Here is a 25,228-nt window from a genome sequence, read left to right on the forward strand (position 1 = left end):
TTTACTCTTCAGTGTGGATCAGTTTTTCTTGTTAATTATATCACCTATTCTTTCCTTATATTGATAATTACATAATTACATGAAACAGATGGGTGACAGAATGCACCCAGATGGTGAGAACATAAACAGGCTTATGAATTGCTTTTTCTGGAGTATATTATAGAGAATTATTTAATAGTACATAGATTTCTATACTCTACACATCTGTGAAATAGAGCCTTCAAAAGAGCTGTTACTCTGTCATTTTTTCTTTCTGAAGCAGAAACAATGCCCTCCCTAGGAATTCCTGGGGGGCCAACGGCCATCTCAGTAAAATATTTAACCTTTTCCAAACATTTGAATACCTGAAAGCCTAGACTCTTATCTGAATCCAGTGGGATTTTTTTTTCCCATTTATTAAAAATGGAAATAATTTTCAAGGGGAGTTACAATCCCACATAGCTCTAGTTCTGCTTTGAGCAAACCATGGTAGTTCAAAAAGAAAGTAAAGTTTGTTGTACATACATAATTTGAAACGTTTTAATTGTATCTGATGGGCTTCTTGCACAAAAGTTTTCCAAAATACCTACGAAATAGAAACCAAAGCACCAGAGCTGTGTTGTTGGGTGTGTGCCCACGGGAAGTGCGCCTACGTGGAGGGGGTTCTCACCAGGGGCCAAGGAACAAGCCCAACGATAGGCTGGGTTTCTGATGGGTATGAAGGAAGCAATGTGTTCCCTCCCTCTTCCTGGCCCTCACACCACCCTCTGCCCCATTGAAGCAGGTCTCTGCTTAAGTGGCCCTTACCAGAGAGTCTTTCCATGCCCTCCCAGGCTTTCTTCCTGCCACCCCCTGGCATGGAGCATCCTTATCTGTCTGTCCATTGCCTACCCCAACCCCTACTAGACAGGATTTGTCTACTTTCTTACTGCTGCAGCCCCAGTGCCAGGAACTGGGCTCAACACCTGGTCAACACATTATTAATACTGATAGGATAAATGACATGAATTATGTCTCCACCTGTGAGCTTCATGACCAGCAATGCAAAATGGGCCCTGGGCCCACAGTTAGGGCAGGACCTGGGCAGAGGAGCCAGGCCACACAGGGGCAGGCGCTGAGTCCATGAATGGTGAGCCCAAGCCATGGTGTGTAGCAGAGTCATGGACAAGAACCAGGTGTGGGGACAACCTGGATGGGGGCCAGGGTGAGAGACAGAATCAGGCTGTTGTCACCCACTGGGTTCTGGGAACTGAACATGTAGATGTGCTGTGTGTGTCTGTGAGTGTGTGTGTGTCTGTGAGTGTGTGTGTGTGTGTGTGTGTGTGTGTGTGCATAAGGGAGAGAGAGGAAGAGCATAACGCATAAGAAGCACCGGAGGAGACTTCGGTTTGAAACCTGACCATGTGGCTTATCAATAAGAAGAGTTCCTAGACTGGTGGTTGTGGTGGATTAAATGAGCTAATTCTTACAAAGAGAAGAATGCCTTTCACATTTAATACCTAACAAATGCTAACTATTATTAATATTTCTCCTGACTGTGCTTGGATTTTCTTACAGCATTTTTTAATGAAAGAAATATAATGAGACTAATTGAATAGTCTTGCTCAATTACATAGTGCTTAGTTGTTGTTTTTTTTTTTGCAAAGGCAACAATGCTCAGAAAAATTTTTTAAATTCCCTCTAACACTAGCCCTATAATATAATCATTTTTGTTTGTATAGATTTCCTTTCTGTTTTTATTATGTGTGTGCATATTTCTATGTAGTTGAAATAAACCCATAGTTAAAAAGCAGCAACAAGAAAGACTCATTTGATTATTTGGGCCTGGAGATTCTTTTGGGAGTGGGGCATGGTGGGCCACACCCCCATCTGCTCTACAATGGTGGACAGGTCCCCCAAGATGGGCTGGGAAAGAGAAGCCAGGCCACTCGTGTCCCAACTGTCTTCATGCTCAGGGGAACCTGGATCTCAGCGTGGCTGCCCTGGGCCAAGGGTTCTGGGCTCCAGCCAGCATCTCCAGAGCAAATCATTCTCAGACAGAACACAGGGAGAGGGGAAACAGGGGGGACAGCCCCATGAAGGGGGCAGTCAGGGTCCTGGGTGTGGACTTGAACCCAGCCGCCCAAACTCCTTGAGCCTGTGGCATTAGCTCCTGCCTTTGGGGTGAAACAGATCACCCAGGTGTTTGTGTGTCTACTGATGACATGAAGGGAGTGGTGACATAGAAGTCACACGGCCTAGATGGTCACTAGCTGCCAACAGTGACCCAAAATCCAGTATGCGGAGAAGGAGGCTGTCTAGTAAACAAATTAAAACAGTTGTCACTTGTATATAATTCCATGGGACACTGTCAGAGCATCTTTGTAACCTCCTTGTAAATTGCAACTTATGATATATAATGCTCAATTCAGTTTTTTAAATGAACAATTACCTCTGGTTTCATCGAAACACCATACTGAGGCTCAGTAATGTGGTGAAAATGGGGGTGGTTTTAGCCAGCGGAGCTTTGCTATGGTGACCAGAAAGTGCTACCTCAGGCTGGCTCCCTGCAAGCAAAGCGCCTTTTGGTTAAATACATAAACTACCATAAAAACCTCGATTATAACAACTACCTTGGTGATAATTTCAATGCACTGGATTATATTTTTAAAAAAAACAAACAAAACCCGGGACATGACTGAGGAGTGCGAGAGGCAGGAACCGTGGAATAGGATGTCATTCATGTTTATCACCACAGGTTCCAGCTGTCAGAATGGCTCACGCCTGCCTGCCCTGTAACTGAGTCATGTTTGGTAGCTCAAATAAGTAGCAATAAAAAACCTTTATGGCTCCCACGCTATTTCTATACCTTATTTATTCAATTTTTTCCCTGTTTTTAAGTCATCCTTTTTGTTTCCTTCCTGCTTATTAAGTTGGTTACTATGGCGATCATGACATCAGTAATCTTGACTAAGCTTAATGGTCTGGAGGCAACATACAGGGTGAAGGTTTTTATTCTTTCTTAAAGAGGTTCAACCCCAGAGAACAGCCATGGCCTGAGGATTGTGGACCGAGGGCTTCAAGGTGCTTCTCTAAGAGAGACGTGGGACGGTGGGGGGGGCGGGGCACGCGCCTCCTCGGCCAAGCCGCCAGGGCGGCCCAGGGCGGCCCAGGGCGGGCAGGGAGGCCACGCCCCTGGGTCTGCGGCGCTTCGGTTTCTAAAGCCTGTTTAATCCTTTGCCTCTGATGAACACAAATGTCATTTTCCCTTCAGATTTGGTGAGTGTGTAAATAAAATAATGATAATAACTAAACTCAGACGGCCTTATGAAAATGACTAAATTGTGGAAAACTTTTCATCCACCTGAGTTCACTTTCAATGTAAAAACTTTTAAGGTTCTTGGTTTATTTTGTCCTCTTCCTCATCTTCCAAGAAAGTATATCCTATGTTTTAAACTAGAATTTTATTAATATAACATCTAAAAGCTTTCATGAAAAAAACCTAAAAGTCAAACTAACAACTCTTTACAATATGTCAACATCGATTGACATAAAATACCTTCATAATGAAGGAGCTACGTTTTTATAATTTCTTCAGGGTCAGGGGAAGCGGGCCAGCCCCACACAGGGCATTCTCGGTCTGCAGTCTGCGTAGGAACTACTGTTGTCATCATGTGGGGTACTATTTTGTTAGGTGTGTTTCATTCCTACCCTACTGAGTCCTTGTTCACTCCTGACCCCTCTTGACCCTTCAGGCAGCAGCCAGAGGACACCACTGGGCAGACATGCCAAGGAAGAACAAGTGGGACTATTTTCTGCTTTTATGTTTCAAGGCAGAGAGCAGGTGGAAAGGTGTCTGAGTCTCAAAAAAGCCTGACTTTTGTGTAGCAAAAGTCAGAGTTGACGCCTCAAGTGCTTTCAAAGGAACACATGGTGACAGCAGAGTCTGTTGTCCCAAAACTGAGAGAAGGAAGAAGAAAGTCAGAGGGAAAGAAAAAGATACATGATGGGAATCCTCTCCTTCCTTCTGGCTAAGGCCAGAGAAGAGGAAGGAGAGGGCAGGATCCTTGCAGAGGTTCTGGGGAAGATGGGAATCACCCCCAGGGAGAACTGTGCCCCATGGAGACACCCTGCCACCTGTCCTGAGATGGGGGGAGATGGCTGGGGTGGCACCAGGGCAAGAAAGAAGATGAGGCAGGTCCTGAGCTTCCCACAGCCCAGAACAGTGCTGGAGGAAGGGGAGACAGGCAGAGGGGTAGTGGAGGAGAGAGAGCTACTGAGTAAGGGAGAGGAAGAGAGGAAGAGAGAGAGAGAGAGAGAGAGTGTGTTCCAGTGAGTGTGATGCCTGACCCACCCAGAGTCGTCAAGTCTGTGAAAAGGGAATGTCCCGACTACAAGCAGTGAGGCATGGTTGGGAACCTGGATGCCAAAATAAGAGATGGCTGAGGACAAGTTCTAAAACCCAGAGGATGGCTGTGAAGACAGGCACCACCCACACACAGACAACTGCCCTCCTGGCCCTTCCTTGCCCTCCATTTTTCCATGCCACTCCACGAGCTCCTGAGAACTCTTTTCCCTTCCCACCAACCCACCAAAAAAAGAGGAAGATTCCTGAATGGACTCCAACATCAAATGGTTAAATTTAACTGGAATTGATGATTACTTTTTTCCCATCTGGTGAAATGGAGGCTCCAAACAGAGATTCTGTTGTGTTAGAGGAAAATGGGAAAATGGAAGACTGCCACTTTGCACACCTGATTATCTGGTCATAGGTTGGCCTCTGCCTATGATGAACAACACAAAAGCCATTTTCCCTTTAGATTAAAAATCTGAATATGACAAAAAAATCGGAATCTGACAACAGAGGGTTCCCTGCATGTTATGGTTTACTTAGATAAAGCAAGCATATCGCAAAGAGAAATCATCTTTTTAAAGTCTGGAATCACAGGTTTTCATTTTCAACTTCTAAAACTTTATGCTTTGTTATTGAAGTGACAGTAGCTTTACTTTTGATCTAGAAAAACTGTTTCTAGGAATTAACTGAAAGGAAATCATGATGAACACGATAAAAAATAAGAAAAGTAGACATGGTAACATAGCTTATAACAATAGAAATTTGGATAAAAACCTAAATGACTGGCATTAGTGAATGGTACACACACCAGTGGTGCATGCTGGAACCTGGCATCAGGAGGCTGTAGTGAGCAGCTGTATGGCCTCAGGTAAGGTGATGTCACACAGCACGTCTGAGGCTCCAAGACATGGGTGCTACATTCCAAAGAGCTCCTCTGTGGAAATGTCAAGGCAGGTGGGCAACACTTGCTGAATGACTTGTAAAAATCCGCATTCACAATGAAGATATAACAGGGTTAGAAGGATGAATAGAAGAGGATTTTTCTGGAGATTTCCTCAGTGAGAACTGTTGATATGTTCTGGGTTGCACCCCACTCTACTCTTAAGAGGAGAGGTGGGGGTTGCCTCATATTTCACTTCAAGTCACAAGCAAAGGGTTTGGGGGTCTTCAGAGACCCTCACATGAGTCCCCAGTTAGTTGAATCAGTGGACTGGTGTGTGATTCCTGCCCAAGAAATCTAAAGGCCTTAACAGGCAGGCCAGCTGCCACTGGGTGAGCTGAAGGGAAGGTGGCTTGCAGCGGCAGAGTCCATGGTCTCACATGGGAGGGAGTTTTATCATAGGTTCTTCCTATGGGGCCACCTGGAGGGACAAATAAGACTGACTGCACAGATGGAGGGTGCATTGCCCACAGTGTCACCCCCAGTGACAGGATCTCTGCAGAAACTTAGAGCTCATGTCATTAGAGAGGCCAGTCTGTCAACAGAGCAGAAGCCCTCAGATGGCAGTAGTGGCCACATGCAGACTTGGCTGCTCTACCCACTGTTCCTCCCTGCCTGGAACCCAATTTCAGAAGGACCAAAATATAACTAAATAATAGAATAAAACTACCAGTCTTTAAAAAAAAAAAAAAGCTAAACAGAATTTACCCAAAGAAAACAAGTTCTCAGATTCAAAAAGACATAGGCACCCCTATGTTTATTGCAGCACTATTTATAATAGCCAAGAAATGGAAGCAACCTAAGTGTCCATCAGTAGATGAATAGGTAAAGATGTGGTACATATACACAATGGAATACTATTCAGCCACAGGAAAGAAACAAATCCTACCATTTGCAACAACATGGATGGAGCTATAGGACATTATGCTCAGTGAAATAAGTCAGGTAGAGAAAGACAAATACCAAATGATTTCCCTCATTTGTAGAGTATAACAATGAAACAAAACTGAAGGAAGAAAATAGCATCAGACTCCAAGAAGGGACTAGCAGTTACCAAAGGGGAGAGGTGGGGGAGGGAGGGGTATGAGGGAGAGAGAAGGGGACTGAGGGGTATCATGAGTAGTGCACACGGTGTGGGGGAGGTCATGGGGAAGACAGTGTAGCACAGAGAAGACAAATAGAAACTCTGTGGCATCTTACTACACTGATGGACAGTGACTGCAATGGGGTGAGGGGGGACTCAATAATAAGGGTGAATGTAATAACCACATTGTTTTCTTTGTGAAACCTTCATAAGATTGTATATCAATGATACCTTAAAAAATAACATGGGTAACTGTTAAAAAAAAAGCTAAACAATAATATGTGAAATAGATGCTAAATAAGTGGGGGGGGGCATGTTGAGTTAGAAAGAGAGAAGGGGTCCCCTCTATCCTTCTCCCCCAGATACAGCCTTCAGCAAGGGATGGGGGACTATAATCTTTGAATGAAAATTGAGTTTTGATTATTACATGAAGTGAAACTGGACATTTTATGAGATTAAGACCACTTGTGATTTGGAGTGACCCACTCAAGTTTGATGACCTAAAATTGCCAAGAAAATCCACAGGACTTGCTCACTTTCCATCCGGTGCAGGGAAAAACCCACCAAGGTGAGCATATTTACAGGGCAAGGACAGAGAAATCAAGTGGCTTCATGAGGACTCCTACAAGTCCTGCTGGCTTACTGCTCATCACATAACGGAACCTCTCCTAACCTCAGTTTCCCCCATTGCAAAATGGAGAAAGTGACACACAAATGTCTGTGACAACACGGAGAGATAATCCATGCATGCACGTGGCTCAGAGCCTGGCACAGAGGAGGGGCTACTGAGGATTAGGGCTTGCTAGTCAAAGGACAACTTCCACCATTAAAGCACTACAGCACAGTAATGTGCAAATATATTCATAATATAGTCACTGAAAAAGTATGTTTCAAAGCACTATGTTCATGTAACCCCATATTTTAATTGCACGTTTTCTTTTTTCACAGAAAATAATCTGGAAGTAAAAACACCAAAATATCCACAAAAGTAATCTATAGATACAGGACTGCAAGTGTTATCAACTCTCTCTTTCTATTGTGTTTTCCTAAAATTTCCCCCATAACCATGTACGGCTTTTGTATGACATACATGTTTTTAATCAGCAGGAAAAGATGCACCTTCCCCAGGCAGCACCTGCAGCTGTAACTGTCCTCTTTGTCACTTGATACCGTCAGCTACTTTAAAATACACAAAGCAAAGCCTCCTGGTGGCGCTGCCATGCCTTTCCTCCCTGAAGGCGGATTCTAAAGAAGTCACTTAGCTGCGAAGGCCAATTCCTACCCGGGAGCTCGGGTCCACCAGGAACCTTGCTTGGCTGCGGCCCTCCAGAGTGTGTAGCAGGCAGCTGATGTGTCCTGAGGCACTTCTGGACCTTGGTGGCATTTATTACCCCAGCTCAGAGTGCATTTTTTCCCCCTGCTACGGGGTTGTGGCAAGAATCCCATCAGCATGCAGGATTTTTTTTTTCTGGCGGGAGCTGCTCTAAAAGCAGTACACCACTAAAGGTAAACTGAAACAAAGGACATGCCAGTGGTTTAGAAGCCAGAAGCCCTCCCTCCATGTCAGTCCTGTGGCTTGGCTGGGCATGTTCTTGCTGCTGGAAATCTTCTGAATGTCTGTGCAGGCCCACAGGAGGCTGAGGAGACAGAGAGGGTAAGCAGGGAAGATAAGAACAGGAGAGATCTTAGAAAAATCTCTGCTTTCAAAAAAACTGAAGCTTTTGTTGGTGGTATTCTGTCAAACACATGCATAAAGCTCTCTGGGAGTGGTGGGAAAGCTCTACCTCAAACTGAAAGAACAGGTAGGCACACCGCCCTTTGGTGCCTTGGGTTAACCAGCACTTCACAGCTTACTAGCAGGAATGCGGGGTCTGATCAAGAATGTAACCAGTGCAAAATGGTTCAGTCACTTGAGAAAATAGTTTTTCCTCAAACTGTGACCATAGGACTTACCAATTCCACTCCTAGGTATAGACACACAAGAGAAATGAAAACATATATCCACATAAAAACCTGTGCATGGAAGTTCACAAGAACATTTTTCATAGTAGCCAAAGAGTAGAAACAACTCAACTGTTCATCAACTGGTGAATGGATAAATAAAATGTAGTATAGCCATCCAACAGGATATTATTCAGCAATCAAAAGGAATCAAGTAGCAATACATACTACAAAATGGATGAACCTTAAACACATGCTAAGTGAAAGAAAATAGTCACAAAATACCACACATTGTATAATATCATTTATACAAACTGTCCAAAATAGACAAATTCATAGAAACAGAAAGTAAAGCACTAGTTGTCTATGGTGAAGGTGAGGGCTTACGGTGTGACTACTAATGGGTTTTTTTTGGGGGGTGATGAAAAGGTTCTAAAGTTACATGGTGATGGTTGCCCAACTTTGTGACTATACTAATAGACAATAAATTGTATGATTTAAATGGGTGAATTGTATGGTGTATGATTTATATCTCAATAAAGCTGTCAAAGAGAGAAAAGGCAGGGGGAGAGATTGGTTATCCTACAATATCTATTCTATAAAATGAGGGTAAGATATAGGACTGATTTTGACAATACTGAGATGGTAAGAAGTAACTTCACCTTTCACAGTTTCTTCTCTTACACCTTAATGACCTTGTTATGCCACTCTGTTGTAGCTCAATTTCTAAACCGTGTCCAGGCTTGTTGATCATACCGCTAGTGCACATCCTGTCTACTCTTCACCTCCCAAGTAGACTTAGTTATTCATCCTGAGCACTTACTTGAGCACCTTCTGAGAACACTGTGCAGCCACATGCAACATGGAATAAATCTTGAGAAATTTATAATGTAACTCATATATATGGAATCTTAATTTTTCCCCTTTTCCCAGCAGCCACTGCTATAATTTCAAAAGGTTTTAACAACAATTTGATGCAACACAGAGAAAAACGAAGGCTGGTGTCCAAAAACTGACCCAGCACTATAACGTGGCCCTAGGTGTCTGCTCTTTCCCAGCCAAGCCCAGCCAGGGTCAGGCTGGCACTGGATCAAGCCCAAGAGTGGAGGACTCAGCCACAAGGAAATTCCAAACTGCTCTGGAGGATGCCAATTATCTGTGGGTCACCTTTTGATTAAGTAGGTAGTGCCAAGGATCTGGGAGATACTAAAAGGTCTCTGTCAAGACGTCTTCCCTTTCTGTAGTTTGGACTTCCTTCAATGAGTCATAATAGCAGTACTTTCACTTTTTAGATTAGAGAGTATATATGCAGTGGTGGAAGGTACACGTTTTGTCATCCAGCTGCCTGGGCTTGAAGCTTTGTTAATAAACCCTAGCCTTTGCACAAGCCATTTACCCTCCTTTCTGCAGGCCTGTTTACTTTAGGTACATTGAGGATGGTAATAGAGGCAACAATTTACAAGTGTTGATGGGAGGATAAATGAGGTAATTCATGGGAAGCCTCTAGTAAGAGCTCAATACATGTTAGTAGTAGTCCTTGTTGTTTATTACTTTGTAACCTTTCTAGGAGGGAGGAATTATGAGACTAATGAGAATAAACCATAGAATTTGTATTGTTTGAAGGAAAAAAAAGAACTCATGAAGGAATTTATGTAAATTATTCTCAGAATGTAAGTGAAAAGGGTGCACTGTAAAAGGAGGAAATACATTTCCCACAGATAGCATAAATGCATAAAAAATGGCTGAGAAGTGGCTTAAAAAAGCAAACTTGACTCACGGACAGCAATTTAAAGTGGGTTAATTTCATTTCAAGAAAATATTGCCAAGGGTACACATTAATAATGATCAGTGCATATATGATGTTGAAAATTATGGGTATGCAGTTTTACAAACATATACCAAGGAGATGCTGATTTTAAAACACACACACACACCCTGACCACAAGTCTAACCAAGAGAAGTCCAACCACAAGCAGTGAAAGTTTCCAAGTTTAAGGAAAGGGTTTGGAAACAATTAAGCTGGGGAAAATCTAGCAGGTGCTGGGAGAATAATGCAATTTCCTAGGGCAGCAGATGTACAAGTGAAACAGTATCCAGTAACAAGTCCATCAGATGGTGATTACAGCCTGACCGTGGAAGAACAGCCGAGATGAAAAGGGCCAATTCAAAGGGTAACTGAATGCCAATGAGTGACATCTTTCGGAGAGATCACATACCAGGAAAAATCGGGCCCGCACTTAGCTCTGAGAAGGGGGGTTAAATAAACCATCATTTTTCTTTGTAGAAGGACAAAAGGAAAATGGAGGCCTCAAAGACTTCATTAGTCAAGATTTAAACAGACCATCACTAATAAACAACCACAAAAAAGCAACAACATTTCTCTGAAAGTATGTTTCCTGAAATAATTCTGTCAGCTAAAAGATGACAGATTGATATGGCCCAGAAAAAATTTGTAAAATAGAGAGAGCGAGAGTGAGGTGAGTTCACACTGTAATTCTCTGACACTGAATGAGGTGGAGAACTGCAGTGAATGAAGTGGATGACAGGGAGCAATGCTTGAGACGGAAGCAACGATAGGAGATGCTTTAGTCCAAGCAGACTTTCGGACTTTTAAGCTCACAAATAAGAGTCTTTTAAAACCCCAACGTGCAAAAGAAACAGTCCCTTGAGCCAAACACAATGGCTGCCAAGGCGTTCTGCACAGTGAGTCTAACCCTAGTGTGGCAGCTCCTCCCGAGCTGCTGTCGCCATGTCCTCCCCCAGCCCTGGGGTGACCAGCCCCCGCAGCTGCACACAGTACTGACCCTGGACTGCGAGCTCCCGGAGGGCAGGGGCAGTGCGTATCGGAGCAGTCTCTGAATCCCTATTCAGGGGCAAGAAGGAAAGAAAATAGGCTTGCATATAGAGCTACCCCAAAGTAAGTGAGGGTCAACTTGCTACAGAGTCTTTAATATGGCCATTCAATTCAGTCAGCCAAAGTTTGAGTGTTCTACTGAGCACAGTTCTCATACAAGTGGGCCACGCAGATTCGTTTAATAAAAATTTCCCATCAAAATTATTCTCACAATGTAAATGCACAGGCTAAGATGGCCCATTCAATGAGTCTTCTGGGTGTATCCTACGTGGTCCTGGTCAGAAAAAAGCCTTATCCATGAATCTATACTGGCTGACTATGGAGATATTATGATGAATCTTTGGGGCCCACCTCTGTAATGTGTGATGAAAGTCATTTACATGTTTTTCAAGTCCTTTCTCATGACCTGCTATGGGGTTAGTTGCCAATTAATAATAGCAATAGGGAAGGTATTGTGGCAGACACCTATCATCCAAATCAGAAAAGCCCAGGGCCTTGGGGTGGGGAGGGGTGTATTTCCCTGCCATGTGGTGATGAATTTCAATCACCACTGGTTTGTGCTAGATTCAAATTGGCAACCCACCGAGATGAAACATTTTCTATCCCATTACTCATGCCTGGAGTGATCTGCTCCCTTGAAGACTGGCTTCCTAGGTGAAAGCGAGAGAATGGACGGTCACTCTGAGATGGTTTAAGTCAGATAAAAGGTACGAAAGGCAAGTGCCCAGGAGAGAACTGTGCAGACATGAGGAGGGAGCTGAGAGGCCCCTGCAAAGCTCCATGCTCTAGGGCGTGGGTGTAAGACAGGGAAAAGAAAAGAAATTCACTTAGTAGCTTAGCCTCACTCAGTTCAATGGCTGGGACACTCCTGCTCTGAGAGAAAACAATGTACTGTTGACTCCACAGAAATTCCTCCTGAAAAAATTCTATTTGTCTCACCTTATGTCAGATAATCAGCCTAAAACATTAAATTGTTAAAAGAAAAAAACATAATTTAAAATAATATAATTTAGCATTTTAAGTTTGAATATCCAGGCCTATCCCATGTCAGTTAAGCTCTCGCTAATCCTTTGATTAAACTTTTAAGATTTCTGAAGATTTTACACAATCTTATTTACTAAATCTAAATCTTTAGTAAAGCATTCTCAAGAAATCAGTACAAGTAGTAGTAAAAGTGCCTCTTAAAAAAAGTCAGAATTTGCTTATACAATGAACAGCACAACATGGCAGGTACCACGCATCAGTCCCACCCATCTGCTAAGTGGCTGCTGTCCTGGGCCAGAGATTTAAACCATCCAGCCTCTTCTGTCTTGAAATAAGCGGAACTCTGGGAAGACACAGGGCACCAAGATGACCATGGAAAAAGTTATTAAATATAAGCAATGATTTCAACTCATACCAACCTGGGAAGTAAGGATAGGATTGTTTTAAATGGAACCAAATGTTTTCTCCGGCCTTCTCCCCATGTGGAACTCCAGCTCATCTCAAAGTAACCCAACTCTGAGTGTCCTGGGAAGGTGGTGGGGGAAGCTCCTGATATTCAGAAAAACAGTGCTCTGGGGTCCTTGATACAACTCTGCACTCTTCCCCCGTCCAGTCCCAATAGTCATGCAGCCCGAGGACTGGCTGAAGGTACCGGAGCCGCAGGCTGCCCCTGACCCGTGAGAGCACCTTCTGGCCCCGTCATGGTCTACCCATACTTGGAGGTGACTCAGCAGTGGCTGCAAGAGGGCAGCATCTGTAATCCTTCCCTGATCTGACACAGGAGCTGCATCCATGCACTTTGTGCCCTCAATCCCTTTTCCTGGGATTGCCATGTGTTTTCAGTGACAAACAGAGAGGAAGCCATCCTATCCTATCTGACCTCAAGGCACTCTGGGCACCAAACATGTGGGTCCTGGCTCTCATTCCAAAGAAGTCCATTCCAAGGATCTCCACACTCAAACAGAGTGTCAGGTGGCCACGCTAAGGTCCTCCAGGTGGGCTCGGGCACTTTCTTCTCTGGAGTGGGCAGAGTGGGAGCTGCAGTGCAGTAGGCACTGCTACCTAAACACACACCTGTGATCCTGGATGGAATGATATATATCTGGGATTGCTTCAAAAGGATAAGGGAGGAAGGGGACATAGGTGGGAGTGTAGGAGACCCAGAATTGGTCAAGAGTTGAAAACTGTTGAAGCTTAGTGCTTAGTATCTGGGGTTTCAGTGCTGCTCAGCATGTGGTGAGACAGGCCCATCCGCAAACTGTCATTGGTCTGTGAAGATGAAGTATAGAGACTGAGAAGTATTCAGAACTCCATAGCAATTGGATAGAGTAATCCTATGTCTGTTAAATCTAATCATAAAATGATTGCACTTGAGCTTTATCTCTGTTTTTTAAAAAATTCACTCCACAAAACTATCAGTCATGTTGTATTGTACATTTAAAAAAAAGGTAAGGTCCCTCAGCACAAACAGAATGAGAAGACCTGCTTTATTTGATTCTACTTCTGTATATGCTTGACATTTTGCATAATAAAGAGCTGGTGGCAGTGGAGGGGGGGATTGCTCTTTGTTTTCAGTCTTTACTCAAATGTCAATTTAGAACTTATCAGAAAATAAATAAAAATTTATTTTTCATTTTACAAATACAGAGATAAATGTAGGGCTTAAGGCAGCCTTGTCCAGTAAGCATCTGCCTCTAAGGTGGGTCTTGGCAGAACCCCCTGCCCCCATCACCCACACACATGAAAAGTGGGTTCTAGGTGCAGGGAGGGGGTAGTGGAATGATGAACTCCTGCAGTGCTGAGGTGGTCCTGAGCTGTTTATTTGAGCACCGTATCTGGCTCTGATGAGCATCTCCTTGGCTAAATGTTTAGAGAGTTTAAACTTTCCACTTTCTCCTTTTCTCTCTCACAGAGGACAAATGTCAGCCTACTAAGGGATTTTTTAAATCAACTTATTTAAGTGGAAGTCTATACAAACACTACAAGTCTTTATATGTGAGTTAACTTGACCAAATTACCTTTTCCAGTTAAATCACTGAATAGCTGTGTGTACATATACATGCACATTTCCATTTGAAGTGAAATCCTTTCTTTTTCCATCCTTCTTCCTGTTCTGGTAGTTAAAGCATCCAGGGGCTGTTTGTTTTAAGGCCACCCCCGCCCCCTCCCCGGCCACCCCAGGGCAGCTAATACATTTCCCGGTAATCATCCTGGCTCCCCACAGAGGAGCAAAACAGACCCAGCTCGGGGCCCAGCACCTCCAGTGCAGCCGGCTCCCTTCTCTGTCAGCTGCGTCTCCTTGTGAATGACCACATCTGCCCTGAAAGCAAAACATCGATGGAAAGGGGGAATCTGCTTTTCAGGGAGGAGAAAGAAAACAGAATATGCTGAGAGGCTGACTGCAGGCCACCTGTCCTGAGCGACAGAGCACACAAAGGCATCCCTGTGGGGTCATCATCCGAGGGATGGTGCCACTCCTGTTTCAGGCTTACTGTGACATAACCACCTGAGGCAAAGGGCTGCCTCAGAGTCTGCATGAGCGCCAGGCTCCCTGTAATTAAGAAGCAGCCTGCCCCCCAGAAGACAGCACTGCCACCCTGTCTGCCACACCCGCGCGAGCTGGCACCGCGCCTCCCTGCCTGCTGCTGCCTGGCTACCCACCGCATCCTTGGAGACCTCCTTTGATGGAGCGTTGATGCCAAGCTTTTCCAGAGGATAGACAATCTGTCGTCGTGGTCGCACGGGAACGAAGTAATGAAGGGCGGATGTCAGGGAGTGGGCATAGCAGCTCTGGAACTGAAAGACAGCAATCTCAGTTTCAGGGGAGAGAATGTCAGATTCACGCGGCACAGATGCCCGTGTGCAGCTTTACAAATACAAATTCTGAACTCAGCCAAATCGGAGAGGGGAAAAATCAGCAAATAAACAAACATACTCTTCGAGCAGAGGAATGAATTGTCGATAATGCCTGACACTAATGAAGATAATTACAAGAGTAATTACATTACTATCTCTGTGGGAATGACAGATAAACAAGTGGTTTGGGTTATGGGATTTTTCAGCACAAGTATTTTCCCCAGGAGGATATTCTTTTCCATAGTGATCATGAATCAGCTTGATTTGACCCCATTAAGCTGTGTTATCTGCATCCTGTTAACCTTTGAGTGTTTGGCACAAGCTGCTGTAAGAAGGCACATAGATAAAAATGTCATCGGAGGGACAACAGAGCGCAGATGTGAAATCCTCCTGCTTGCGAAAGCCGCAGCTACTTCAGCTGGACCGTTGCTGACAAAATACATGTTTTAAAACAAAAAGATGAAACCGGAAAGTGGAGGTGGAGGGAGGCCTGCTCCTATTGTTTTAATTAATAATACTAAATTATGAGCCACATTAATGCTTCCTGAAATGGACTATGCTAAATCATGTTTTAAGTGAATGCTTTATGTATTAACTTTTTTTTAAAAAAATTAACCAATTTTTAAAACGGCAGAGAAAAATGAACACAGTGACTGGTCTTTATTTCTTTCACATTTATGACATTTTAGGGCTTTTGGTGAAACTAACAGAGGGTATTTCAATCACTTAAACCTCCAAAGTTAAACTGTGAAATCAAAATTTGTAATGACAATTCATGAACTTAAGCTGGAAAGCAAAGAAAGTAAAGCTGAATTGTAGGTGTAGTTTAATAAATAAAATGGTGTATATATGACTGATTTGCCATTCTAAAAATAGTCTGTCCTCTCCCCCCCTTCCCCCCACCCCCAAAGGCATTTCTAAGAGCTCCTAAAGGGGATTTCTAAAATCCTTCAACAATGTACTTCACACCCTGATTTCACACACTGAGAAACAGAAACCAGGGATTCCTAGCCAGAGTTCTGTTTTCAAGCCTGGAAAGATCTCTCAATACATGTTCTGGGCAGGAGGCTGTGGAGAGACTCATTTTCATAATGTGAGCCAAAAGCTCACTCGTACTACAGTCAACTGTGGATTTATAGCAGAATTTGGAAATTCTTACCTAAATTATTTGGTAATGCTTCTTATGCTTGTTTAAATGTGTATCTGTAAATCAACTAAAAGTGCAGACTGAGAGTAAATCTGTTTCTAAATGGGTTTCTATATCCTACATAATAGTACATAACATATTCCAAATTCTATACTACTAAGGTAAATATATGAGCATTCAATGAAATGTCTCAGATACTATTTTTTATTATGGATGCAAAAGCACTTTCTATCATCTTGGCACATGCAGGGAGCATCATGAATAAAAACTAAGAATTTAATATCACATCGTGAAGGTCACCAAATTGGCAGCTGGCCAAATGCAAAGTGAAAATACATTGTGCAGGACCACAATTTTCCAGCAAAACTGTTATCTTCCCACCTCATAAGTTCAAATCTAGGGCATTCATGTGCTATCATGCTGCATTTTGATAGCAAAAAAAAATTACCCCTAGAGCATATTCTATGTAACTTGCTAAAAATCTTTTCCATGTTTTTTCTTTCTTCCCCATTCCCTCTATATTTCTCCAAAAGGTTCTGTTGAGTAAGATGCATTGGTAAAATTACTGTTGTGTGAATGGTGAATGTACTAATACACTTTAGGTTGTCTCTAAGTTTAATAAATAAGATCATTTAAAAAATCTACTTAGTTCACTTGTGGTAACTAAGAAGAAATGTGACAGCATTAGAGACTCAAGGCAGAGCTTAAGAAAGTTTCCAGACATGACTGGGACCTAATGGGACAATGTCTACCAGGTCTGGTGGCTGAGTCTCATCTCCCCCTGAACCTACAACAGGCTGAAGACCAATGCTGGCAATGGTGGAGGGACCAGCCTGCAAGAAGCAGCATGGTGGGACTTTAGCCTAAAGAGATCCCGGCCCATGGAACAACCAGAACACTGCATATGAGTGCATGTGTGTACATGCACCTATGTGTGTAACTCTTCTAAGCATTGGGATCAGCTTTGAACCAGGCAGATAAACTCCTTTGCTTTCATGGCAAAACGTGTAGTTTTAGCTAGTGAAAAGGGCAATGAAGAAGGCTGAAGCAGGGTAAGCTAAACCAAGACAGAAGCAATGCAAAGATCTTGCTATCTGTGCATGTACAGCTATAAACCATGTACAGTTAGATATGTGTTTATTACAAAGTATTACTCTACACGAGTATAATTGTGAAGTTATATAGGTATTGACTACATAAACGTTACATCAGTATCATGAATTTCCACTTTTTATCCAACGTCATGTGAGTGGTTATAGTGTCTATTTGGGAAGCTCTGATAGCATGTCAACCTTACAGGATTCAGTGATTTATTCTATGGGCTCATTATGAAAGTGTTCTTTGCTTGAAGAACATGATAGGATCACTTTGTCATTTCACTGAAGCACCATAAGAAGCAATTTGATTTGCATGTCCCTTAGAACATTTTTGCATAGTTTTCAGTCTCTGTTTTGTCAATATGGAAAAGCCAACAAATCATTCTGCTAATTCTGTTGGTTGTGATTGTTTCAGAAATTCAAAGCCTTTTGGACTTTCACTTTATTGTAAGAAAAGGACCAACTGGATTCAATATGAAATCCATAGAGTGAGGAAGGAATATAATATAACACACAACACAAACGACACTGTACATGTTGATCTGCTGGAAAAGTGAATTACAGCATTCATTTACCTTGCCTTCCCTGAACTTTGGATAAATAGGGTAGTAGAGACAGGATTTATAGCCTAAACGGAGGATCTCCTTCAGAAAAAATTTGGTGTAGTGCCGAAAAATGGGGTTCAGGGCAAAGTGACAGAGGTGCCCATGTTCGTCACGCTGGTGGTGATTGAAGTAGATGAAATCCTCAATGTTGTAATGAGATCGTATGTATTCTATATCCTAGAAGAGGCAGGAAAGGACATCTAAGAACATTTTAAACAAACAGCATGCATTTTGTGATAAAAATCTTTAAATTACTTTAGGTACAATAGTGAGAAATGTGTTTTTCCTTTTCTCTCCTATGATTTATTATCTTCATTGTTAATTTTTTAACAATTAAAAATCATGTTTCTTGAAAGTCACTTGTTCTGATGGCTTATCTCTGGAGGATGGCTACACAGCTTTAGTATTTGCTCTTTACAGCCATGGCTGCTAAAAACCCAGAGCCTTGAGCCCCTGCTAGTGGCCAGGTGCCAGGACAGCAGCTCTCTAGCGCTGCTGCGCAAGGGGAGCACTGGCTGAACAGCACACAGCACGACTGACCAAGAATGTGCAAGATTCAGCAGCAGGACAGAGACGCACCAGTTCTCTGGATTCGTCACTATTCTCTATTCATCTATTAATGTGGAAGCATGCCATCCCACTAGTCACACATGGGGTTGGGGGCGCAAGCCAGAGTGAGTGTGACTCTTTCATGACAGGAGCAATAAATACACCTGATGCAGGAAAAAATCAAACAATATACAGGTTGGAAAGCACCTGCTTATATTCTTATTTTCCACAGTAAAATAGTCCTAAAAGCACTCTTTCAAGAAGAATTGAAAAATGCAAGGAACTTGATTTGCTCTGTAATCAGCAAAGCTGGCACTAGGAAATTCAGGAAAACTGTGAAGTCTGTGTCGGAGCCCCTCTAGGTTCCCTGCCTTTCCAGCTTCTGCCATAGGCGCAAAGGAAATGGGGATGGGGTTAAGCCAGTGGTAGCACCTAAGGGCAATTCTGCTAATGTCTGACCCGTGGGTCCATGTCAACCCTTAAACTGCCTGTACACCCTCACATTTTTCTTTAATTACCTAGAAGGCATACCTCATTACATAATAAAATGAGTAATAAATGTAGGGCTGAGAAATCACTGAAAAACAGAAAGCAAAGAGCCAACAGAGGTTATTAGCTCAAAACAGCAGATGGGCCATGTGCCTCTAATTTTCCTCCCATACCAAATCTCTTAAAATAACAGCAAAAAATTATTTTTAAAATAATGAGAGGGAGTGATAGGGGACAAAAGAATAAGACAGCTTTACCTTAGAAGGAAACACAGCAAAGTTTGCCACCACTAGGTTAAATCTTCCTACCTTGGGCTGCTGGAGGATCCCTGCTTGATCCCTGCTTGCTCCCTGGCAGGACAACCTACCTTCAAGCATCAGGAGAGGAAACCAGAAGCCCAATGACCCCTCCCAGTTAGACAGAGGGGTGGGTGGTCCTCTCAGTGACTGGAGAGACACACAGAGATGCAGATGAGCACCACTGTCAAGAACACCCATGCCAGCTAATCATCTAACCTTTCATTCATGACATGGACAGACTTTTGGGGAAAACTGACAAATGCAAAAGACCAGAAGAGAAACATACACGTTGCTCTGGAGGAAGCAGTGGTTATTCAGGGAACACAACAGAATTAAAAAAAAAATTCTACTTAGTGTCCTCAGAGATACCAAAAAGTATTCTGTATATAACATAACAAGCAAGCTGCTTTTATTTAAAAAAGGAAGAAGAAGAGAACAAGAAAGATACTTGGAAGTGAGATATATGACTCCTGACATGAAAATTCCACTACAAGGCCTGTATAAAAGAATAGAGTGGCTAAAGACTGAATTAGGGATCCAGAAGACAAAATCAAGGAAATCTAGAATGAAGAGTCAGAAGGACAAGAGATAGAAAAATGGAAGAAGAAAGTTAAGAGACAGTGAAGGACCAGTTCAAAAGGCCCAATATCCATCTATAAAGGAAATCAATAAGAGGAGAATAGAGAAAATGAAAAGGAAGAAATAATTAGTGAAATCACAGAAGAAAGATATTCCTAAGCTCAAAAGAGCCTAAGATACTTCTTAGTAAAATCTCAGAATTCCAGGGATAAAAAGAAAAAATGAATTCTCAAGATAGAAAGCAAACAAACATTATTTACATCAGATTATATTTTGTCAGTGGATATTGGACATTGGAAGACAATCAGAGTAAAACCATCGACATTCTGATGAGAAATAATTTGAATGTGATTCTATACACAGTTTAATGAGCATTCAAGTGTGAGGACAAAAACGAAAACTTCATATATATGTTTGGATTCAGAGACCGACCACTTACGACTCACTCTAAAAGAATTGCTCAAAGACATATTAAATCAAAAAGAGAAATGAATCCAAGAATGAAGACAGATTTAATACATTAAAGGAATAAAGCCATATGACCATGTCAATAAATGCCAAAACACATTTGATAAAATTCAACACATGTTCATAATAAAAACTTCTAGTAAGCTAGAAATAGAAAGGAACGTCCTTAACTTGATAAAGGATATCTCCCAGAAACCCACAGCAAGTACTTCACTAAATGGTGGGAAATACAGAATCATTCCCATTAAAATCAGGAACACTACAAAAGTACCCACTACAAACACTAATATTCAATGTTATTCCAGACATACAATAAAACTAAAAAAAGAAATAAGGCATAACTATTTTAAAAAGAAGGTGTGGCAGATTCTGTTTGCCATCGATGATCACAAGAGTAACTCAAATTTCACATGATCTGCAGAATGACCTTGCCACACCCCCATCAAGAAGTGGAGCCCATCTCCTCCTCCCTGGAATCCAGGCGTGACCTGCAATTGCTTTGACCACTAGAATATGGTAGAAGTGATGCTGTGCCAGAAAAGAGAATCAACTGAAAAACTCTCAGAACTAATAAGAGACTTCTAAAAGGTGGTTGGATATGAGATCACAACATAAAAATAGTAGTTTTCCCATACACCAAAATAAACATTTTGAAAGTACTATGAAAAAAGTGTCAACTTACAATATCCAGAAAAATGTAAAACATATAGAAATAAATCATAACAAATATCCAAGACTTTATTGGTCAGAGTCCCAGCAGGAAACAGATGGTATGTTCAAATTAGGATGACTGGAGATGGGTTTAACAAAGGGACTATTTACAAGGAGGGGACAGGGTGTAGGGAAACCAGTAGGGACAGTGTAGCAACAACTGCAAGCTATCCCCATCCTAGGTGGGTGGCATAGGAGGTACTAGTTACTGGAATCTAGAAAAAAGAGTCACAGAGAAGAGGCCACCTTGAAAAGGTCAGGGAATTCAGCGAAGAGAACAGCCAGCTCAAGGCATCTTAATCTCACTTTCCTTCCTTCCTCTCATCAAGGGTCCCCATTGTCCAAACTCACTAGAAGCAGAAAGGTAAAGGCACCCAGGAGGCTGCCTGTCAACTCAGGCTCTCTGGCACTGACCAGGGCAGAGAGTGAACCTTCAGGGGCAAACAAAGTACCTGGCATGAAAACCCTGTGTGAAAAAGGCCACAGAACTTTTCTGAAGAACCCCCCAAAATTCAACAACAATAATGCAGGAAGCCATGTTCCTAGAATGGAAACCTCAGTATTTTAATGATCAATTCTGCCTAAATTGTTCTATAAAATCAATACAGGCACAAATAAATTCATAGTAAGTATTACAACATTTACTTGGAAAAGAAAATACCTAAGAAAAACCAAGAAAATTTAGACAAAAAGACAAATGAGAGTAAGATTCCCAACCAGATATCAAAGCACATGGTAATACAATAGGTATCAGCAAATAAATCCATGGAAGAGAACAGAGGGTTTAAAAATAGACACAAGCCCATGGAAATTTAAATGTAAGGGCAGCATTTTAAATCAGTACAGAAAGAATGGACTACTCAGTAATAAACACACAGGAATTGCATTGGGAAAAGAATAAAATTAGATGTCCATTGACCACACACACACACACACACACACACACAATGCATATAATTAAGTGCAAGGAAGACTCCTGGAAGGGATAAAAGCCTAACTGTTAATAGTAGTAATCCTTTGGGGAGAACAGGGGGACTTTTTTTTTTTTGGTGGTGGAAGGTTACTTAAATTTTTAGAATGTGAATGTTTTCATGGATTGTTTGTAATATTTTAAATATTTTGAACTGAAAAAAATAGAAAACTGAAAGGCTGTCAAGTGGGATGCAAGCAGATGATAATTCATATCCTTCAGAAAAAGGAGGGATTCATATTAAGTAAGTAAAAATAAAACTTCAAAAGAGGTATTGTATGCTAATTTGTTATATTAAATGACACAACCAAAGAAATTAATACCATTTCACAATTTACCATTTCATTTCTGATTACCGCAATGCCAACTATTTGTTCTGCAACTTCAGCTACAAATGCCTGCAGTGGTGTTCCATCCTGAAAAGATAAGCATATGTTTTAAGACCCTTAAAAACATCACTATCAATGTTTCTGTAAGCAGCCAACAATGGGTTTTAACCATGATCACATGATGACAAGGATAGTGTCAAAATCTGTCAACACTTACCTCTGAGCCAGGTAATAAGTTAAATGCCCTCCCTGTGTTCATTTAATCCTCACTCCAATTCTGGAGGTATTATCATTATTTCTATTTTGTTTGTGAGAAAACAAGGCTTGGGAGGCTGAGAAACGTGCCAAGGTCTCTAGGTAGTAAGGGATGGACCTGTGATTCAAACCACAGTCCCCTGAACTCTGTTTTCTTTAGCTCTGTATCAATGGTTCTCAAATTGTGATCTCAGGACCTCTATGGCTTGAGGACTCCAAAGAGCTTTGTTTTATGTGGGTAATATCTATCATTATTTTCTGTATGAGAAATTGAAACTTAGAAAATTTTGAATTTATTAATTTACTAAAACATTTTAAAATTTGACAGAAATATTTAGAGAGAATAGTAGCATTGTTTCATATTTTTGCAAATCTCTTTTTAATGTCTGGCTTAATGGGAGACAGCTGGATGCTCATAGCTGCTTCTGCATTCAATCTGTTACAATCTGTTATTTGGTTGAAATATATGACAAAAAATCTGTCTTCATAAAGATACATAGTTGGAAAACAGAAAAGTATTTAAATTATCTTTTCAGATAATCATGGATATTTTTCTTTGATGCACCACCAAAACTCAACAAGTGGTAGTGTTTTAAAGTTAGTTGCAGTGTGGAATCTGAATCCATATCAATGAACTTTGTATATACTGCTACGTTAAAATTCATTGATCTATTTTGCACTTTGAACAAATCTCTTACATATGCCTGACTTTGTAACATCATGTTTTGTTATCTGGAAAATATTGGCTTGCCAAGCTTATGCAGATTTTCCAAATGTTGATCTATTTCATTGTAATTTATCAAAATACCACATTTGGTAATAATCGGCATCAGTTTCATCAGAAAAATTTGTAAGTTTTAGGAAACTGTCAAGCTCATGGTGGCAGATACTGATCTTCCAAAATTCTAATTTTTTCTTGAAATCTTGGATTTTTATCACAGGGGAAAAATGCAGTCAGCTGTTTTCTCGAAGTGACAGGTTCACCTCATTCATTTAAAAAAAAAAATGTCTGCCAACTACCCAAGACCAAATAACCATATTTTGTTGGCCAGCTCTTCTTTCAAGTAAAAATGATGTTCCATGAAAACAGCAGCTGGTTTGGCATGCAACTCAAAGAATTGCAGACATGTTTTCTCTTAAAACAACCAGAACACCTCAGTCTGCAGCAGAAGAGTTGCATGTGCACTCCTCACTTTGCCACACAGAACAGGAAAAACACATGTACTCAAGGACTGAAATTTAATGAAGTCAGTAATTTTTACTGACTTAAGTGAAACTGCCTTTTCCTTTTCTTTTCATTGAGGTTCATATTGAAATGGCTGTAGACACACGCTGTTGTAAGAAATAATACAGAGATTCCTTTTACACTTTGCCCAGTATCCCCTAATGGCAACAGTCTGCAGAACTCTAGTATAAAAGTAAAAGTAGCGAATGCACATTAATGTGACCGTGTGTGTGTGTGTGTGTGAAGTTCTACACGATTTTATCCCCGTGTATGTCATGTATACACCACCACAGTCAAGTACTGAACAGTTCCAACACAAGGATCCCTTGGGTTGCCCTATCATAACTATACCCATCTATCCCTTTCCGTCCTCCCATCCTTAACCCTGGGCAACAAAAAATCCTGCCCTCCATTTCTAAAATCTGTCATTCCAAAAATGTCACATAAGCAGAATCATATAGTATGTAACCTTTAGGGACAGGCTTTTTTTTCCCCACATTCAGCATAATTATCCAGAGTCATTCAAGTTGACACGTGAATGAACAGTTTGTTCCTTTGTATTGCTGAGTATTACTCCCTGGCATGGACATGTCACAGCTTACTCATTCACTTGAAAGACACCTGGGCTGATTCCAGCTTCTATGAACATTTGTGTGCAAGTCTTCATTTTTTGGGATAAATGCCCAGGAGTACAATTGCTAAGTCATGTGATAGTTTCACTTTTAGTTTTTTAAGACACAGTCTAAATGTTTTCCAGAGCAGTGGTACCATTTTTCATTCTCACCAGCAACATATCTGATTTCCCTGCTTCTTTGCCAGCATTCAGTGGTGTCACCCTTTTCTGTTTTAGCCACTCTGTTACCCCATTGCAGGTTTTCTTTGCCTGCTGTTGATATGAATGCATGATGGTGAAGAGCTGGATGACCACTAGGAAGATTGATGCCACTGCCTTGATCCACTCTGAGGCTCCCAAGTTTTTGCCCACCACTGCTTTTGCACCATCAGTGGGAATATCACCACAGTGGAAAAAGAAAACAATTTCTTACTTTCACTATGGAAACAATTTTTACCTCAGAGACCCCCTGAAAATTCATATCTGGGAGACCCCTAGGGTTCCTTAAACCATGCATTGAGAGCCCGGGGTGCTCCGACGTACTGTGTTGGTAGGCCAGGAGGAAAGGAGCAAAAGCGTGAAAAAAGAAAGATACAAAATGAACTGAAATAAAAATAACATGTGCTTCAGGGAAGTTTTATTTTAATCTGATGCCTTATAAGTATTAAAGTATTAAATATTTCCCTGTTTGGTCTTTGGTGTCTCTGTCTTCATGACTTAAAAATTACCTAAAAGATTTATTCAAAGAGTCATCAACTGGGAGCCCCACAAATACCTTAAACAGCAGAAAGAAGAAATAAGTTGTGGTGTATTCATGCAATGAAATACTTTATGACACAACATGGGTGAATCTCACAACATATTGTTATGCAAAAGAAACCTGATATCAGAAAGCATACTGTGTGATCCCTTTAAATAAAT

At 41.6% G+C, this 25,228-nt stretch overlaps 1 protein-coding gene across 4 annotated transcripts in view; it reads right to left on the bottom strand.

The window, feature by feature from the left end:
- Positions 1 to 25,228, bottom strand: part of CFAP61 (cilia and flagella associated protein 61) — a 406,566-nt gene that overhangs the window by 132,489 nt on the left and 248,849 nt on the right. For all 4 annotated transcript variants that reach the window (XM_057502682.1, XM_057502680.1, XM_057502681.1 and 1 more), the window contains 3 exons: positions 22,224 to 22,301; positions 17,791 to 17,997; positions 14,777 to 14,911 (listed from right to left, as the gene is read on the bottom strand). In XM_057502682.1, coding sequence (XP_057358665.1) covers positions 14,777 to 14,911; positions 17,791 to 17,997; positions 22,224 to 22,301 — 420 coding nt within the window. The remainder of the gene's footprint in view (positions 1 to 14,776; positions 14,912 to 17,790; positions 17,998 to 22,223; positions 22,302 to 25,228) is intronic.

Source organism: Manis pentadactyla, chromosome 5 (assembly GCF_030020395.1).
Source record: "Manis pentadactyla isolate mManPen7 chromosome 5, mManPen7.hap1, whole genome shotgun sequence".
Classification (NCBI taxonomy): Eukaryota; Metazoa; Chordata; class Mammalia; order Pholidota; family Manidae; genus Manis; species Manis pentadactyla.